We start from the raw sequence: 20,303 nt of genomic DNA on the forward strand, positions 1-20,303 counted from the left end.
ATATTCCAGTCTGTAAAACCATTCCTGTTAGTAGAGACATTGAAGAGTATGAATATTAAAATAAAAAGTACCAATTTAAAAGACCAAAAAGAAAAAAGACCAAAAATAAAAAAAGATAGATAAAAAATAATCTGTGCTCAAACAAGTGGTTGATATGTCAATAAAAGGTAGACTAAGAATAAGGTACTTTTATTTTTTATATACTTATTTTGGTGAAAAGTATGATTGAATTGTCGACAATATACTATAACCTATGGTCAATAATGAGAAAGCGTGTGTTATGGGTTTTCAACCTCTGCCATATCGTGGATTGAGAGCTATCTAATAGAACAGAGGGTTTTCTTTAATGGAAGCTTCTCTAATGTCAAACATGTAAAGTGGGGTGTACCGCAGGGCAGCTCTCTAGGCCCTCTTCTCTTTTCTACTTTTTACCAATGACCTGACACTGGCATTAAACAACGCATGTGTGTCTATGTATACTGATGATTCAACCATATACCCATCAGTAACAAAGAGTTGAGGTCTGTTTTGGAATGGGTGGCCAGTAATAAACTGGTCCTGAACATCTGTAAAACTAAGAGTATTGTATTTGGTACAAATCATTCCTAAGGCGATGGGTTCCCCTACATGAACTCCACCCCCCGTTCAGCTGAAAAGGTGGCACAGGGAATGCAAAAATATTCTTTAGAAATATTTATCCTCCACACATTAACAAGTCCAATGCCTCAAATGAAAGATAAACACCTTGGTCATCTACCCAGCGTGTCAGATTTTTTAAATGTTTTACGGCGAAAACACAACATATATTTATGTTAGACCACCACCAAACCAAAGAAAAACGTAGCCATGTTTTCCAGCAAAAGATAAAAATCACAAAAGCAGGATAAAAAAAAAATCAATCACTAAAATCAACTTTCAGGATTTCAAAACTTGTTTGGAAGATTGCCTGCCCTGTGAGTTCTGTTATACTCACAGACATAATTCAAACAGTTTTAGAAACTTCAGAGTTTTTTTCTATCCAATAGTAATACTAATTTGCATATATTAGCAATTTAGGACAGATTTTGATGCAGTTCACTATGGGCATGCAATTCATCCAAAGTGGAAATACTGCCCCCTATCTCTAACTGGTTTTAAGTTCTAGACCTCAGGTGAATCTGGTAATGAATGGTGTAGTTGTTGAACAAATTGAGGAGACTAAATTACTTGATATTACCTTAAATTGTAAACCGTCATGGTCAAAATATATTGATTCAATGGTTGTAAAGATGGGGAGAAAAAATGCTTTGCTTTTTTGACACCACACACCACAAAGCAAGTTCTGCAGGCTCTAGTTTTTATCTTATCTTGATTATTGTCCAGTCATATGGTCAAGTGCTGCAATAAAATACCTAGTTAAGCTGCAGCTGATCCAGAATAGAGCTGCACGTCTTGCTCTTCATCGTAATCAGATGGCTATACTGTATCAACACCGTGCATGCCAGTCTCTCTCGGCTAAGAGTCGAGGAAGACTGACTGCGTCACATTTTGTTTTTATAAGAAACATTAATGTGAAGGAAATTCAAAATTGTTTGCATAGTCAGGTTCCACACAGCACTGACACACACACTTATCCCAGCAAACATGACACCAGAGGTCTTTTCACAGACCCCAGGTCCAGAACAAATTCAAGGAAACATAAAGTATTATACAGAGCCATGAGTGCATGGGACTCCCTTCTTATATAGTGAGCAGCATACCTGGTTTCAAAAACGAATAAAACAACAACTCATTTCAGTTGAATGCATTCAGTTGTACAACTGACAAGGTATCCCCCTTTCCCTTTCCCTCATGGCACAACGACTCTCCTCCATGTGACCTACTGTTGGAGGAAATTATAGTTGAAATGACTAATTATGTATACATTTAACCTCTTGCTCCTACCTGACAAGCAGGCGTCCCATCTAGACATCTGGAAATGCAAATGCGCTACGCTAAATGCTAATAGCACTCGTTAAAACTCAAACATTCATTAAAATACACATGCAGGGTATTGAATTAAAGCTACACTCGTTGTGAATCCAGGCAACAAGTCAGATTTTTTAAATGCTTTTCGGCAAAAGCATGAGAAGCTATTATCTAATAGCATGTAACACCCCAAAAGACCCGCAGGGGACGTAAACAAAATAATTAGCATAGTCGGCGCTACACAAAACGCACAAATAAAATATAAAACATTCATTACCTTTGACCATCTTCTTTGTTGGCACTCCTAAATGTCCCATAAACATCGCTATTGGGTCTTTTTTTCGATTAAATCGGTCCATATATAGCCTAGATATCGATCTATGAAGACTGTGTGATCAACGAAAAAAATAGCGTTTTATAACGTAATGTCATTTTTTTTAATTAAAAAAGTCAACGATAAACTTTCACAAAACACTTCGAAATACTTTTGTAATGCAACTTTAGGTATTAGTAAACGTTAATAAGCGATTAAAAATTGATCACGAGGTGATGTATATTCTATAGCTGTACGTCTGGAAATAATGTCCGGGTAAATCTCAACCAAAATATCCGGTCGGAGACCGGAAGAAAGGCGCTACCTTGTGTCTGTTTGACCAAGAAACAAATCGTAGGCAAATGACAAGACTGTTGACATCGTGTGGAAGCTGTAGGTATTGCAACCTCGGCCCCATTTAATGTGGTTCACATTTAACAATTGGTTGAAGTGGCGCATGGATATATTTTCCCATTTTCAGTGATCAGATTTTCCTGCACTTTTCGATGAAACACACGTTCTGTTATAGTCACAGCCGTGATTTAACCAGTTTTATAAACGTCTGAGTGTTTTCTATCCACACATACTAATCATATGCATATACTATATTCCTGGCATGAGTAGCAGGGCGCTGAAATGTTGCGCGATTTTTAACAGAATGTTCGAAAAAGTAGGGGTTGGGAGTAACAGGTTAAATTAGAACCATTATTTTTAATACTATTATGTTGTGGTATGAAATTTATGGGTTTTTTGTTAAACTAGGACTGAAAATGTAAAACATTTCAGTCATTACATTTACATTTAAGTCATTTAGCAGACGCTCTTATCCAGAGCGACTTACAAATTGGTGCATTCACCTTATGACATCCAGTAGAACAGTCACTTTACAATAGTGCATCTAAATCTTTTAAGGGGGGGGGGTGAGAAGGATTACTTATCTGTACCTTGCGGGTTTAAGGGAGAAGGAGAGTATATCTCTTTAGACAGATAAAAATGGTCTTTGATGTTCCATTAGTGGAGAAGAGTACATCTTTTAGACAGATTGGAATGTTTGTTTTATGAGGGGAGTAGAAGAAAATCTCCAGACCTGAAGACACTGCGCTATTGTGTGGATCGGAGAAAGTGTGAGAACTGATGACGTCATTTTGATCTTCTCTTTCAAATGAAATGTTCTTTGTATTTTGGGTCAGTACTCATCAAGAATAAATGCTGAACTTGTTTTTAAGACTGGTCTCTATCTATTTCATGCAAATGATAAATTTACAACTTATTATGAAATAGATATAGTGTGAATTTGGTTTTGGCTACAAAACATATAGGAATTTAGAATTCCTCTAACACCTACTTGTTGTGTGTATGTACTGATATGTATGTGGAGCAGCGGTCTAAGGCACTGCATCTCAGTGCAAGAGGCATCACTACATTCCCCGGTTCAAATCCAGGCTGTATCACAGCTCTGTTATTTCCTGTTGACTTCTCAACTGCCTGGTAGAGAGCTCTGTTATTTCCTGTTGACTTCTCAACTGCCTGGTAGAGAGCTCTGTTATTTCCTGTTGACTTCTCAACTGCCTGGTAGAGAGAGCTCTGTTATTTCCTGTTGACTTCTCAACTGCCTGGTAGAGAGCTCTGTTATTTCCTGTTGACTTCTCAACTGCCTGGTAGAGAGCTCTGTTATTTCCTGTTGACTTCTCAACTGCCTGGTAGAGAGCTCTGTTATTTCCTGTTGACTTCTCAACCGCCTGGTAGAGAGCTCTGTTATTTCCTGTTGACTTCTCAACCGCCTGGTAGAGAGCTGTTACTTCCTGTTGACTTCTCAACCGCCTGGTAGAGAGCTGTTATTTCCTGTTGACTTCTCAACCGCCTGGTAGAGAGCTGTTATTTCCTGTTGACTTCTCAACTGCCTGGTAGAGAGTTCTGTTATTTCCTGTTGACTTCTCAACCGCCTCTTAGAGAGCTCTGTTATTTCCTGTTGACTTCTCAACCGCCTGGTAGAGAGCTCTGTTATTTCCTGTTGACTTCTCAACCGCCTGGTAGAGAGCTCTGTTATTTCCTGTTGACTTCTCAACCGCCTGGTAGAGAGCTGTTATTTCCTGTTGACTTCTCAACCGCCTGGTAGAGAGCTCTGTTATTTCCTGTTGACTTCTCAACCGCCTGGTAGAGAGCTCTGTTATTTCCTGTTGACTTCTCAACCGCCTGGTAGAGAGCTCTGTTATTTCCTGTTGACTTCTCAACCGCCTGGTAGAGAGCTCTGTTATTTCCTGTTGACTTCTCAACCGCCTGGTAGAGAGCTCTGTTATTTCCTGTTGACTTCTCAACTGCCTGGTAGAGAGCTCTGTTATTTCCTGTTGACTTCTCAACCGCCTGGTAGAGAGCTGTTATTTCCTGTTGGTATTTAAAAAAATGACCATCAAGTTAAAAAAAACTATTGGAAGTTATTATTTGGGTTGTCATTAACAGGAATTTAAGGTGAAATAATTTGTTCAACATGTTTTTCAAGAGACAGTTTTGTTTTTACATTGTTGAACATACAGTAGTTTACAGGTAGACTCAGCGTTACACCATCATTAAACACAGCGACACCCTGCTGACAGACGAAAACAACAACAACAACAGATATCAAATCTGCCACAAAATATTCAATCTAACTAAATAAAACAGAGCAAATAAGATAAACGCTCTTCCAGCTGTCTCTATGGCGATACAGCGTTGTTGTCACAGTCTGATGTTGATCTCACTGCGTGCTCCGTCGTCACCGCCACTCTCATTGCCATCGGCGTCGGACAGGAAACCGCTTCCGACGGTAACCGTGGTGCCGACGCTGTGTTCCAGAGCCGTGATTCGCTGCTTCAGACGTTGCTGCGCGGTGGCATACTCCATTTGTAAACGTGCCAACCGCGTCTGGAGACGATCCACACACGCCTCCAACTTCTCCACCTATAAGAGGACAGTAGTTAAGATGATGTTGATTAGAATTGGAATTCTGTACCCAGTTCAAACACTCGGTTCACACACTCTTCCATGTGAGGCCCATGAGGAAAATTAGTATTCCGTATACTCTTAGCAGTGCACTCCTTGAGGTTAGAGTCCTATGGGGACACTCCTTGAGGTTAGAGTCCTATGGGGACACTCCTTGAGGTTAGAGTCCGATGGGGGCACTCCTTGAGGCTAGAGTCCTATGGGGACACTCCTTGAGGTTAGAGTCCTATCGGGACACTCCTTGAGGCTAGAGTCCTATGGGGACACTCCTTGAGGTTAGAGTCCTATCGGGACACTCCTTGAGGTTAGAGTCCTATGGGGACACTCCTTGAGGTTAGAGTCCTATCGGGACACTCCTTGAGGTTAGAGTCCTATCGGGACACTCCTTGAGGTTAGAGTCCGATGGGGGCACTCCTTGAGGCTAGAGTCCTATGGGGACACTCCTTGAGGTTAGAGTCCTATCGGGACACTCCTTGAGGTTAGAGTCCTATGGGGGCACTCCTTGAGGCTAGAGTCCTATCGGGACACTCCTTGAGGCTAGAGTCCTATGGGGCCATTCAGGAAACACATAGGTCTTTAATGTGTCCATCTCAATCATCTTGCTATGCATGTTGTGCTTCCTTACAAACAAACAAACACACACCTTCTCCTCCATTTCCTCCACTCCCAGGCTATCTCCTCCCACTTCATCCAGTAGCCCCTCCTTCCTGAGGATATCCCGCCCCCTCTGCTCCAACTGGGTTCTAGCATGAGGGAAGTCACTGAGTGCCTCGGTCAGATCTCTCTTAGACAGACAGAACAGGTCAGAGTAACCAAGGCTACGGATGTTAGCTGTTCTCCTGTTTCCCATCTTACTGCCCCGGATGTTCAGGATGCTGACAGAGGAAAACACACAAACATTATGGTGTTTATGTAACAACAATTAGACAGAAACACTCACAGTCGTGCAACACACTCCCACCTACCTGATCTCCCCGAAGCAGCTTCCTGAAGTGAGCATGGCCAGCTGAGTAGCTCCATCATCTCCCACCACCGCCAAGCGGCCATCTTTAATAATGTACATCTCCTTCCCAATATCTCCTTTACGACAGATATAATCTCCTGGAGAGAAGACCTGGGGACGCAGCTTCAATACCAACTCTACTAGCAGGCCTGCTTCACAGTCCTGGAAGATACGCACCTAGACGAGTGGGGGAGAGGGGGGAACAGAGAGAGAGAGGAGGAGAAGAGAGAGGAGGAGAGAGGCAGGCAGTCCGAGAGAGAGGCCGTGAGAGAGGCAGAGAGAGAGAGAGAAAGAGAGAAGCAGAAACAGCTTCAATACCAACTCTACTTCCTCACAGTCATGGAAGTTGCACACCTCGAGAGACGGGGAGAGAGAAAGAGAGGGAGGCGAGGAGATGGGACAACAAGTGTGTGCGAGTATGTGTGTGAGTGTGTGTCTGTGCATGTGTGTGTTCTACCTTCTTTAAAGTTTCCAGGTGCACATTGATAGCGATCTCAGCCCTCAGTTTATTGGGCAGGCTCTTCAGAACTTCCTGTTCGTCTACCGCCTTCTGATTGGTCCAGAGGTAGTCGAACCAGCGAATGACACGGTGCTCCAGGTCACGGCTGACGTGTCTGAACTGCATGTAGTGTTTGACCTGGTCGATGCGGCTCTGGAACTCTGCCCGCGTAGCGTTCATATTGGAGATCATGGCTCCCACGTTCCCCACGATGCTGGCGAAGATCAACACGCCTACCTAAAATAAACATACCCAATATGTTAATATTCTAGGATTAAGAAACCCAATATGTTAATATTCTAGGATTAAGGCACCCAATATGTTAATATTCTAGGATTAAGGCACCCAATATGTTAATATTCTAGGATTAAGGCACCCAATATGTTAATATTCTAGGATTAAGACACCCAATATGTTAATATTCTAGGATTAAGACACCCAATATGTTAATATTCTAGGATTAAGACACCCAATATGTTAATATTCTAGGATTAAGACACCCAATATGTTAATATTCTAGGATTAAGACACCCAATATGTTCATATTCTAGGATTAAGACACCCAATATGTTAATATTCTAGGATTAAGACACCCAATATGTTAATATTCTAGGATTAAGACACCCAATATGTTAATATTCTAGGATTAAGACACCCAATATGTTAATATTCTAGGATTAAGACACCCAATATGTTAATATTCTAGGATTAAGACACCCAATATGTTAATATTCTAGGATTAAGACACCCAATATGTTAATATTCTAGGATTAAGACACCCAATATGTTAATATTCTAGGATTAAGACACCCAATATGTTAATATTCTAGGATTAAGACACCCAATATGTTCATATTCTAGGATTAAGACACCCAATATGTTAATATTCTAGGATTAAGACACCCAATATGTGAAAGTTTCCACAGAGGGTTCTACCTGGAACCAAAAAAAGGATTCTCCCTGGAAACAAAAAGGACCATTTTGGAACACTTTTTCCTAAGTGTAACAGTACTCTTCTGGAGGTTAGTTAACATGTAACAGTACTCTTCTGGAGGTTAGTTAACATGTAACAGTACTCTTCTGGAGGTTAGTTAACATGTAACAGTACTCTTCTGGAGGTTAGTTAACATGTAACAGTACTCTTCTGGAGGTTAGTTAACATGTAACAGTACTCTTCTGGAGGTTAGTTAACATGTAACAGTACTCTTCTGGAGGTTAGTTAACATGTAACAGTACTCTTCTGGAGGTTAGTTAACATGTAACAGTACTCTTCTGGAGGTTAGTTAACATGTAACAGTACTCTTCTGGAGGTTAGTTAACATGTAACAGTACTCTTCTGGCGGTTAGTTAACATGTAACAGTACTCTTCTGGAGGTTAGTTAACATGTAACAGTACTCTTCTGGAGGTTAGTTAACATGTAACAGTACTCTTCTGGAGGTTAGTTAACATGTAACAGTACTCTTCTGGCGGTTAGTTAACATGTAACAGTACTCTTCTGGCGTTGTGTACAATCAGTCATCGACACTGAACTCCAATATGTAGCACCAGTCATGTAGCTTTATTCTGTTAGGAACGGCACAAAATTGCACGTCATGCAATGCACGTCTCACCATCCAACTCTGCACTCACGCACTGTACAAACTATATGAACCCCCCCCCCCCACCAGACACAGTAAGTTGCTAGCTAGTACTGGCGGGAATTCTTTACAACCAAATGCACAACAAATATTCTCCAAAAACCGCTGCATCTTGTGTGTGAACATTTACAAACAATTTGATATAAATTGTACATTTAAATCATCACTTGGGAGCATAAAATCCCTTTTGACGTACGGTGCTTTGCAACCAACAACTTACCGCTGGTTTGGTGCTTGTTCACTGGGACGATTCTAACTGGAACATCCCCCCTCGTAAACAAGCTACGCAAACCAGCCAATAAGATGCCATGTTGAGTAGGTGAAGGCAAGACAAACTCAAACCAAAAACCCATTGGCTTAACAATAAAGTGGCAAAGGGAATCACCAATATAACCCTGTTACATAAGAGTATATCTGATCTGGGGAATAAGGTGTACTATCTAGGGAATACAGAGCACTATCTAGGATATTGATTTTAATATTATTAATTTTGAGTAACAGACATATGACAAAATATACCATGTGGACCCAGAGGATATCACTTGAATGTATTTACATACAATTTACACGGTTGTTTGCAAAGTGGTCGTCGATGGTAAAAACAATAACACATATAATGATTAAAAGACTAAATTAGAAATAAACATAAATACATTCATTTATATTTACATTTACAGACATAAAGTAATCCACTATCTAGGTCAATTGGTTCCTTGTCAGAAATAAAACTGTACACTATTTATGGAATAGGGTATATGGTATACGGTTACATTATACACTCACCAGGAAGTCAAAGACCACAAAGAGGAACTCCTCATCTCGTACGGGTGGCGGTGTCTCTCCTATGGTGGTGAGGGTGAGGGTGGACCAGTAGAGGCAGTAGATGTAACCCCGTGACAGAGTTGTCTGGTTGGGATACACCCAGGAGTCAGACCCCAGTCCCAGGGCCTTGGAGAAGGAGTAGTACATACAGGCATTCCAGTGGATGATCACCTGGAGGAGAGACAGCAGGTTTAAATCAAATCAACATGAATTAGTCAACAGGTAATCAGACTAACAGACTAACAGGAAAAGCTATGGGTCCTTTTCCAACAACCCACTGGGCAAAAAATGGTTGAATCAAGATTGTTTCCTAGACAATTCAACCCCTCAAATCTATGTGATAACGTTGAATCAGTGGCAGACAGACTCAGGGTATTAGATTACTCATTGGATTTGCAAAAAGTCATCAACGTAAGGGCATTTCAGTATTTTTTTCATCCAACTTTTACCCTAAATCCAATGATAGGTAGCCTAGCGGTCAGGAGTGTTGGGCCAGTAACCGAAAGGTTGCTGGTTTGTAAAAAATCTGCCGATGTGCCCATGAGCAAGGCACTTAACCCTAATCGCACTTGTAAGTCACTCTGAATAAGAGGGTCTGCTAAATTACTCAAGTGTGTGTGTGTTGGGGTGTCAGTATATGTATGTGTGTATGTATGTGTGAGTGTGTGGGCAGAGTGTAAAAGAGTTCGCTGGAAAAAGGGTCAATACAGGTAGTCCGAGGTAGCCATTTGATGAGCTATTGAGCGGTCTATGGCTTGGGGGTAGAAGCTGTTCAGGGTCCTGTTGGGTGGCTGGACTCTCCTCCTGGTATAGAGGTACTGGATGGAAGGGAACTCGGGCCCAGTGATGTACTGGGTCGATCACACCACCTTCCCAGTGATGTACTGGGCCGTTCACACCACCTTCCCAGTGATGTACTGGGTCGATCACGCCACCTTCCCAGTGATGTACTGGGTCTATCACACCACCTTCCCAGTGATGTACTGGGTCGATCACGCCACCTTCCCAGTGATGTACTGGGCCGTTCACAGACCACCTTCCCAGTGATGTACTGGGCCGTTCACACCACCTTCCCAGTGATGTACTGGGCGTTCACAGCACCCTTTGAAGTCACATCATTACTGTCACAACAGCCTTACGGTTGGGTGCATTGCAGTTGCCGTACCAAGCGGTGGCGCAGCTAGTCACGATGCAGCTGTAGAATCTTGTGAAGATCCGAGGGCCCATGCAAATATTTTCAGCCTCGTGAGCGGGACGAGGCGCTGTTGTTCCCTCTTCACTACTGTGTGGGTGTGTGTGGACCAAGATAATTCCTTAATAATGTGGACACTGAGAAACTAATACAACCACATTGATGTGGATATGGGTGTGCTCGCTCCCCCGTTTCCACGATCAGCTCCTTTTTGATGTTAGAGTCTGTGTGTGTTTATATACTGGTTTAATGCTGTTTGCTTATCAGTATTAGCTTCCTTCCTGATGAGCCCAAACTGGTATGCCATGTTGAATCCTCAGCCTCGCAAACCCATGTGACCACCCTGTTTGAAACACTTTAGACAGCTGCGCCACCAAAAAATGGCGCAGGTGGTGGTATTTTTAGCTGAGCTGTTAGTTTAACTAATTCAACTTGGTTACACATGCATGCTTGTGTGTGTAAATGTGTTAGTTTGTGTGTGTACCACATATCTCTCACCAGTGTGTGTGTGTGTGTGCACATACCAGTATGTAAAGGACCAGGTTAGTGATGCGGAAGGCGTTGGGGTAACTGGTCCTGGTCTCTGTACGGTCGAAGAACTCGAACATGCGGTTGAACCGCAGCAGTCTGTTGAAGCGGAGGAGAGGAGTGTGTATTCCCAGAGATAGGTAGAACAGGTCAGTAGGCAGGATAGACAACAGGTCTAGTTTAAACTGAACCGTCTTCAGATAACTGTCTCTCAGTTTAGAGAGGTCCTTCACCAACAGACCCTGCTCCAGGAAACCTGATAAACAAACAGGTAGAGTTAGGCACAGGCTCAGGCTCAGGGTAGGCAGATACATTCAGGGTAGGCAGACAGATTCAGGGTAGGCAGAAAGATTCAGGGTAGGCAGACAGACTCAGGGTAGGCAGACAGACTCTTTCAGGAGGTGAGAACAGGGGATGTGAGGAATCAAGGAAAGAGAACAGAAACACGACAGAAACAAATTGTGGAGAATTGACCTCTGACCTGTGCGTAGCCTGACGGCTGTGTCCAAGATGTAGAGACCGTCACACAGGTAGTCCAACACCAGCCACACGATGGCACCACTCGTCTGAAGCTCATCAAAACATGCCCTGCACAGAACACACAACAATTCTGTCAATACATTACTGTCACAACATTACTGTCACAACAACACTGTCACAACATTACTGTCACAACAACACTGTCACAACATTACTGTCACAACAACACTGTCACAACATTACTGTCACAACAATACTGTCACAACAATACTGTCACAACAATACTGTCACTACATTACTGTCACTACAATACTGTCACAACAACACTGTCACAACATTACTGTCACAACATTACTGTCACAACAACACTGTCACAACATTACTGTCACAACATTACTGTCACTACATTACTGTCACAACATTACTGTCACAACATTACTGTCACTACATTACTGTCACTACAATACTGTCACTACAATACTGTCACTACAATACTGTCACTACAATACTGTCACAACAACACTGTCACAACATTACTGTCACAACATTACTGTCACAACAACACTGTCACAACATTACTGTCACAACATTACTGTCACTACATTACTGTCACTACAATACTCTCACAACAATACTGTCACTACATTACTGTCACTACAATACTGTCACTACAATACTGTCACTACAATAATGTCACTACATTAGTGTCACTACATTACTGTCACTACATTACTGTCACTACAATACTGTCACTACATTACTGTCACTACAATAATGTCACAACAATACTGTCACTACATTAGTGTCACTACATTACTGTCACTACAATACTGTCACTACATTACTGTCACTACATATCTGGAGTAAAGAATGAACCAGTCAGTCTGATGCTAGGTGGGGTAGCTTCAAATCCATATGGTTGACGAAAAGGGAGTGGTCGAAATGTACACAATTACCCAGAGGAAAATGGGGGAGGGTCATCCATTTTAAATTTGAATTTAGATTTAATGTCATATCGCTAAGGGGTTGATAATGAGTTGCTTGTTATAGTATCTCATGTGTGCTCGATGATGCCCCCAATCCCTGATTCTCTGCTGGACACTCAGTATCAAGTTCTGTTAGTGTGGTGTTGATTACTATAGGCCTAGGCTACAGTGGCTTGCCAAAGTATTCACCCCCCCCCCTTGGCATTTTTCCTATTTTGTTGCCTTACCACCTGGAATTAACATAGATTTTTGGGGGGCTGTTAATATCATTTGATGTACACAACATGCCTACCACTTTGAAGATGCAAAATATTTTTTATTATGAAACAAACAAGAAATAAGACTTGAGCGTGCATAACTGTTCATCCCCCCCAAAGTCAATACTTCGTAGAGCCACCTTTTGCAAGTCTCTTGGGGTATGTCTCTATAAGCTTGGCGCATCCAGCCACTGGGAATTATTCCCATTCTTCAAGGCAAAACTGCTCCAGCTCCTTCAAGTTGGATGGGTTCCGCTGATATACAGCAATCTTTAAGTCATTCCACAGATTCTCAATTGGATTGTTAAACCATTCAAGCTTTGCTTTAGCAGTATGCTCAGGGTCATTGTCCTGCTGGAAGGTGAACCTCTGTCCCAGTCACAAATCTCTGGAAGACTGAAACACGTTTCCCTCAAGAAATTCCCTGTATTTAGCGCCGTCCATCATTCCTTCAATTCTGACCAGTTTCCCAGTCCATGCTGATGAAAAACATCTCCCCGGCATGATGCTGCCACCATCATGCTTCACTGTGGAGATGGTGTTCTCGGGTTGATGAGAGGTGTTGGGGTTGCGCCAGAGTAGAGTACCAGAGTACCTTCTTCCATATGTTTGGGGTGTCTCCCACATTCCTTTTGGCGAACACCAAATGTGTTTGTTTATATTTTTCTTTAAGCAATTACTTTTTTTCTGGCCACTCTTCCGTAAAGCCCAGCTCTGTGGAGTGTACGGCTGAAAGTGGTCCTATGGACAAATACTCCAATCTCTGCGGTAGAGCTTTGCAGCTCCTTCAGGGTTATCTTTGGTCTCTTTGTTGCCTCTCTGATTAATGCCTTCCTTGACTGGTCTGTGAGTTTTGGTGGGCGGCACTCTCTTGGCAGGTATCATGACTTCCGCCGAAGTCGGCTCCTCTCCTTGTTCAGGCGGTGTTCGGCGGTCGACGTCACCGGCTTTCTAGCCATCGCCGCTCCATTTTTCATGTATCCATTTGTTTTGTCTTGTTCTCTGCACACCTGGTTTTCATTCCCCAATCAATCTACATATATTTATTCCTCATGTCTTTGTGTGGAATTGTTTGTGTTAAGTGTTTATTGTTGACTGGTTTGCTTTTACCCTGTTTGTTCACATGTTTATTGTTAAACATAAATGATTGTGACTGCTTTTGCGCGTTTTTCACTTTTGTCTATGGGCTGGACGTTTCGACGCAGTTGCGTCCATCTGTTGGTTTCTCCTGCCTCATTAAAGTGTGCGCCTATTCACAACTCTCTGCTCTCCTGCACCTGACTTCGCTACCAGTAGCGCACACCTGACAGCAGGTTTGTTGTGATGCCATATTCTTTCAATATTTTAATAATGGATTTAATGGTGCTCCTTGGGATGTTCAAGGTGTTTTTTATAACCCAGCCCTGATCTGTACTTCTCCACAACTTTGTCCCTGACCTTTTTGGAAAGGTCCTTGGTCTTCATGGTGCCGCTTGCTTGGATGTGCCGATGCTTAGTGGTGTTGCAGACTCTGAGGCCTTTCAGAAAAGGTGTATATACACAGTTGAAGTCGGTGGTTAAATATACCTCAGCCAAATACATTTCAACTCAGTTTTTCACAAATCCTGACATTTAATCCTAGTACAATTACCTGAATTGGGTCAGTTAGCATCACCACTTTATTTTCAGAACGTGAAACGTCAGAGAAATAGTAGATATGACTTATTTCAGCTTTTATTTCTTTCATCACATTCCCAGTGGGTCAGAAGTTTACATACACTCAATTAGTATTTGGTAGCATTGCCTTTAAATTGTTTAACTTGGGTCAAACGTTTCAGGTAGCCTTCCACAAGCTTCCCACAATAAGTTGGGTGAATGTTGGCCCATTCCTCCTGACAGAGCTGGTGTAAGGCCTCCTGACAGAGCTGGTGTAACTGAGTCAGGTTACCTCTTTGCTCACGCACACTTTTTCAGTTCTGCCCATGCATTTTCTATAGGATTGAGGTCAGGGCTTTGTGATGGCCACTCCAATACCTTGACTTTGTTCTCCTTTAGCCATTTTGCCACAACTTTGAAAGTATGCTTGGGGTCATTGTCCATTTGGAAGACCCATTTGCGACCAAGCTTTAACTTCCTGACTGATGTCTTGAGATGTTGCTTTGATAAATCCACGTAAATTTCCTACCTCATGATGCCATCTATTTTGTGAAGTGCACCAGACCCTCCTGCAGAAAAGCACCGCCACAACATGATGCTGCCACCCCTGTGATTCACGGTTGGGATGGTGTTTTTCGGGTTGCAAGCCTCCCCCTTTTTCCTCCAAACATAATGATGGTCATTATGGACAAACAGTTCTATTTTCGTTTCATCAGACCAGAGGACATTTCTCCAAAAAGTACTATCTTTGTCCCCATGTGCAGTTGCAAACCATAGTCTGGCTTTTTTACGGCGGTTTTGGAGCAGTGGCTTCTTCCTTGCTGAGCGGCCTTTCAGGTTATGTCGATATAGGAATCTTTTTACTGTGGATTGCGTACCTTTTTGACATATTATAATAATATTAATAATAATAATAATATATGCATTGTGTCCCACCACTCCCCTCTAAGGTCTACTACTGTTGTATTCAGCATTTCACTGTGAGGTCTACTACACCTGTTGTATTCAGCATTTCACTGTAAGGTCTACTACACCTGTTGTATTCAGCATTTCACTGTAAGGTGTACTACACCTGTTGTATTCAGCATTTCACTGTAAGGTCTACTACACCTGTTGTATTCATCATTTCACTGTAAGGTCTACTACACCTGTTGTATTCATCATTTCACTGTGAGGTCTACTACACCTGTTGTATTCAGCATTTCACTATAAGGTCTACTACACCTGTTGTATTCAGCATTTCACTGTAAGGTCTACTACACCTGTTGTATTCAGCATTTCACTGTAAGGTCTACTACAACTGTTGTATTCAGCATTTCACTGTAAGGTCTACAACTGTTGTATTCAGCATTTCACTGTGAGGTCTACTACACCTGTTGTATTCAGCATTTCACTGTGAGGTCTACTACACCTGTTGTATTCAGCATTTCACTGTAAGGTGTACTACACCTGTTGTATTCAGCATTTCACTGTAAGGTCTACTACACCTGTTGTATTCATCATTTCACTGTAAGGTCTACTACACCTGTTGTATTCATCATTTCACTGTGAGGTCTACTACACCTGTTGTATTCAGCATTTCACTGTAAGGTCTACTACACCTGTTGTATTCAGCATTTCACTGTAAGGTCTACTACACCTGTTGTATTCAGCATTTCACTGTAAGGTCTACTACAACTGTTGTATTCAGCATTTCACTGTAAGGTCTACAACTGTTGTATTCAGCATTTCACTGTGAGGTCTACTACACCTGTTGTATTCAGCATTTCACTGAGGTACACCTGTATTCAGCATTATTTCACTGTTGTATTCAGCATTTCACTGTGAGGTCTACTACACCTGTTGTATTCAGCATTTCACTGTGAGGTCTACTACACCTGTTGTATTCAGCATTTCACTGTAAGGTCTACTACACCTGTTGTATTCAGCATTTCACTGTAAGGTCTACTACACGTGTTGTATTCAGCATTTCACTGTAAGGTCTACTACACCTGTTGTATTCAGCATTTCACTGTGAGGTCTACTACACCTGTTGTATTCAGCATTTCACTGTGAGGTCTACTACACCTGTTGTATTCAGCATTTCACTGTGAGGTCTACTACACCTGTTGTATTCAGCATTTCACTGTGAGGTCTACTACACCTGTTGTATTCAGCATTTCACTGTAAGGTGTACTACACCTGTTGTATTCAGCATTTCACTGTAAGGTCTACTACTGTTGTATTCGACACACGTGACAAATAAACTTTGATTTGATTCTATAGCGCTTTTCATAATAATCTCAAAGCGCTTCAAAAGCAACCAGGTAATACATCATCATAATACATCATCATGAGTTACTCCTGTTGTCAGATCTCTCCAAAAGGAGATCTGGGTGTGGAGTCAGGCGCAGGAGAAAGCAAGTTTCCGAAAAGGGAGTTTAATAAACAAGGTCTAAATAGCATGAAAAACAGGACTAACACAGTAGCCTCAAACCACCTGTACAACAGAACCTAAAACGCAGCCCAGAACAGAACGACAGCAAACGAAACAATCCCGCACAAAACCCGGAAGAAATTATGAGATTGAAATACCACCCCCCTAATTACCCAAATAAAATAGAACACAGGTGGCACATAAGACAGACATAAACAAATGAAAAGAAAAAAGGGATCGTTGGCAGCTAGTAGACCGGCGACGACGACCGCCGAGCACCGCCGAGCACCGCCGAGCACCGCCGAGCACCGCCGAGCACCGCCGAGCACCGCCCGAACAGGGAGAGGAGCCACCTTCAGTGGAAATCATGACAGATGTATTGGTTGATCTAACTATAACTAGACTACTAGTGATGATGTAACTATAACTAGACTACTAGTGATGATGTAACTATAACTAGACTACTAGTGATGATGTATTGGTTGATCTAACTATAACTAGACTACTCATGATGTATTGGTTGATCTAACTATAGTTGCATTTGAATGAACTTTTAGAAACACAGGTTTGGCCAGTCTTTTGTTTGAGAATCATGTGGTGATTTATGCATGTCTTCTTAATTTAGCCTAGCAGATGCTCTTCTATTCCCATTCCCATTCCCATGTGGTAAGCTAGGCATGCTTTGTTAATTTAGCCTATCAGATGCTCTTATATTCCCATGTGGTAAGCTAAGCATGCTTTGTTAATTTAACCTATCAGATGCTCTTATATTCCCATGTGGTAAGCTAGGCATGCTTTGTTAATTTAACCTATCAGATGCTCTTATATAAGCATGCTTTGTTAATTTAGCCTATCAGATGCTCTTATATTCCCATGTGGTAAGCTAGGCATGCTTTGTTAAGGAAGCGGCGCAGGTCCTAATCCAGGCACTTGTCATCTCCCGTCTGGATTACTGCAACTCGCTGTTGGCTGGGCTCCCTGCCTGTGCCATTAAACCCCTACAACTCATCCAGAACGCCGCAGCCCGTCTGGTGTTCAACCTTCCCAAGTTCTCTCACGTCACCCCGCTCCTCCGCTCTCTCCACTGGCTTCCAGTTGAAGCTCGCATCCGCTACAAGACCATGGTGCTTGCCTACGGAGCTGTGAGGGGAACGGCACCTCAGTACCTCCAGGCTCTGATCAGGCCCTACACCCTAACAAGGGCACTGCGTTCATCCACCTCTGGCCTGCTCGCCTCCCTACCACTGAGGAAGTACAGCTCCCGCTCAGCCCAGTCAAAACTGTTCGCTGCTCTGGCCCCTCAATGGTGGAACAAACTCCCTCACGACGCCAGGACAGCGGAGTCAATCACCACCTTCCGGAGACACCTGAAACCCCATCCTTCTCACCCCCCCCCCCTCCCCCCTTAAAAGATTTAGATGCACTATTGTAAAGTGGCTGTTCCACTGGATGTCATAAGGTGAATGCACCAATTTGTAAGTCGCTCTGGATAAGAGCGTCTGCTAAATGACATAAATGTAAATGTAAATGTCCCGTCATTGTTGGTAATCAAGCCTACCACTGTAGTGTCGTCCGCAAACTTGATGATTGAGTTGGAGGCGTGCATGGCCACACAGTCATGGGTGAACAGGGAGTACAGGAGAGGGCTCAGAACGCACCCTTGTGGGGCTCCAGTGTTGAGGATCAGCGGGGTGGAGATGTTGTTACCTACCCTCACCACCTGGGGGCGGCCCGTCAGGAAGTCCAGTACCCAGTTGCACAGGGCGGGGTCGAGACCCAGGGTCTCGAGCTTGATAATGAGTTTGGAGGGTACAACGGTGTTAAATGCTGAGCTGTAGTCGATGAACAGCATTCTCACATAGGTATTCCTCTTATCCAGATGGGTTAGGGCAGTGTGCAGTGTGGTTGAGATTGCATCATCTGTGGACCTATTTGGGCGGTAAACAAATTGGAGTGGGTCTAGGTTGTCAGGTAGGGTGGAGGTGATATGGTCCTTGACTAGTCTTTCAAAGCACTTCATGATGACGGAAGTGAGTGCTACGGGGTGGTAGTCGTTTAGCTCAGTTACCTTAGCTTTCTTGGGAACAGGGACAATGGTGGCCCTCTTGAAGCATGTGGGAACAGCAGACTGGGATAAGGATTGATTGAATATGTCCGTAAACACACCAGCCAGCTGGTCTGCGCAGCATGCTCTGAGGACGCGTTCGGGGATGTTGTCTGGGCCTGCAGCCTTGCAAGGGTTAAAACGTTTAAATGTTTTCCTCACGTCGGCTGCAGTGAAGGAGAGTCTGCAGGTTTTGGTTGCGGGCCGTGTTAGTGGCACTGAATTGTCCTCAAAGCGGGCAAAAAAGTTATTTAGTCTGCCTGGGAGCAAGACATCCTGGTCCGTGACCGGGCTGGTTTACTTTTTGTAATCCGTGATTGACTGTAGACCCTGCCACATAACTCTTGTGTCTGAGCCGTTGAATTGTGACTCTACTTTGTCTTTATACTGAGGCTTAGCTTGTTTGATTGCCTTGCGGAGGGAATAGCTACACTGTTTGTATTCGGTCATGTTTCCGGGCACCTTTCCCTGGTTAAAAGCAGTGGTTCGTGCTTTCAGTTTCACACGAATGCTGCCATCAATCAACGGTTTCTGGTTTGGGAATGTTTTAATCGTTGCTATGGGAATGACATCATCAATGCACTTTCTAATGAACTCGCTCACCTAATCAGTGTGTTCGTCAATGTTGTTGTTGGACGCAATGCGGAACATATCCCAATCCACGTGATCGAAGCAGTCTTGAAGCGTGGAATCAGATTGGTCGGACCAGCGTTGAACAGACCTGAGCGTGGGAGCTTCTTGTTTTAGATTCTGTCTGTAGGCAGGAAGCAACAAAATTGAGTCGTGGTCAGCTTTTCCAAAAGGAGGGTGGGGGAGAGTCTTATATGCGTTGCGGAAGTTAGAATAGCAATGATCCAAGGTTTTACCAGCCCTGGTTGCGCAATCGATATGCTGATACAATTTAGGGAGTCTTGTTTTCAGATTAGCCTTGTTAAAATCCCCAGCGACAATGAATGCAGCCTCCGGATAAATGGATTCCAGTTTGCAAAGAGTCAAATAAGGTTCGTTCAGGGCCATCGATGTGTCTGCTTGGGGGGAATATATATGGCTGTGATTATAATCGAAGAGAATTCCCTTGGTAGATAATGCGGACAACATTTGATAGTGAGGAATTCTAAGTCAGGTGAACAGAAGGACTTGAGTTCCTGTATGTTGTTGTGACCGCACCACGTCTCGTTAACCATAAAGCATACGCCCCCGCCCCTCTTCTTACCAGAAATATGTTTGTTTCCGTCGGCGCGATGCGTGAAGAAACCAGCTGGCTGCACCGATTCCGTTAGCGTCTCTCAAGTGAGCCATGTTTCCGTGAAGCAAAGAACGTTACAGTCCCTGATGTCCCTCTGGAATGCTACCCTTGCTCGGTATTCATCAACCTTGTTGTCAAGAGACTGGACATTGGCGAGTAGTATGCTAGGGAGTGGTGCGCGATGTGCCCGTCTCAGGAGACTGACCAGAAGATTACTACGATTCCCTCTTTTACGACGTCTTTGTTTTGGTTCGCAGGCTG

At 43.1% G+C, this 20,303-nt stretch overlaps 1 protein-coding gene across 3 annotated transcripts in view; it reads right to left on the reverse strand.

The window, feature by feature from the left end:
• Window positions 1-4,048: 4,048 nt before the first annotated feature.
• The window catches only part of LOC118379120 (cyclic nucleotide-gated cation channel-like), a 42,411-nt gene continuing 26,156 nt past the window's right edge, over window positions 4,049-20,303 (reverse strand). For 2 of the 3 annotated variants that reach the window (XM_052487233.1, XM_035766137.2), the window contains 7 exons: window positions 11,400-11,506; window positions 10,915-11,174; window positions 9,160-9,369; window positions 6,697-6,975; window positions 6,202-6,416; window positions 5,880-6,111; window positions 4,049-5,194 (listed from right to left, as the gene is read on the reverse strand). In XM_052487233.1, the coding sequence (XP_052343193.1) occupies window positions 4,973-5,194; window positions 5,880-6,111; window positions 6,202-6,416; window positions 6,697-6,975; window positions 9,160-9,369; window positions 10,915-11,174; window positions 11,400-11,506 (1,525 nt within the window). In that variant the 3' untranslated portion in view covers window positions 4,049-4,972. The remainder of the gene's footprint in view (window positions 5,195-5,879; window positions 6,112-6,201; window positions 6,417-6,696; window positions 6,976-9,159; window positions 9,370-10,914; window positions 11,175-11,399; window positions 11,507-20,303) is intronic. The other variant, XM_052487234.1, reaches the window with a different exon arrangement.

The sequence above is a fragment of the Oncorhynchus keta genome, chromosome 30 (assembly GCF_023373465.1).
Source record: "Oncorhynchus keta strain PuntledgeMale-10-30-2019 chromosome 30, Oket_V2, whole genome shotgun sequence".
Lineage (NCBI taxonomy): Eukaryota > Metazoa > Chordata > Actinopteri > Salmoniformes > Salmonidae > Oncorhynchus > Oncorhynchus keta.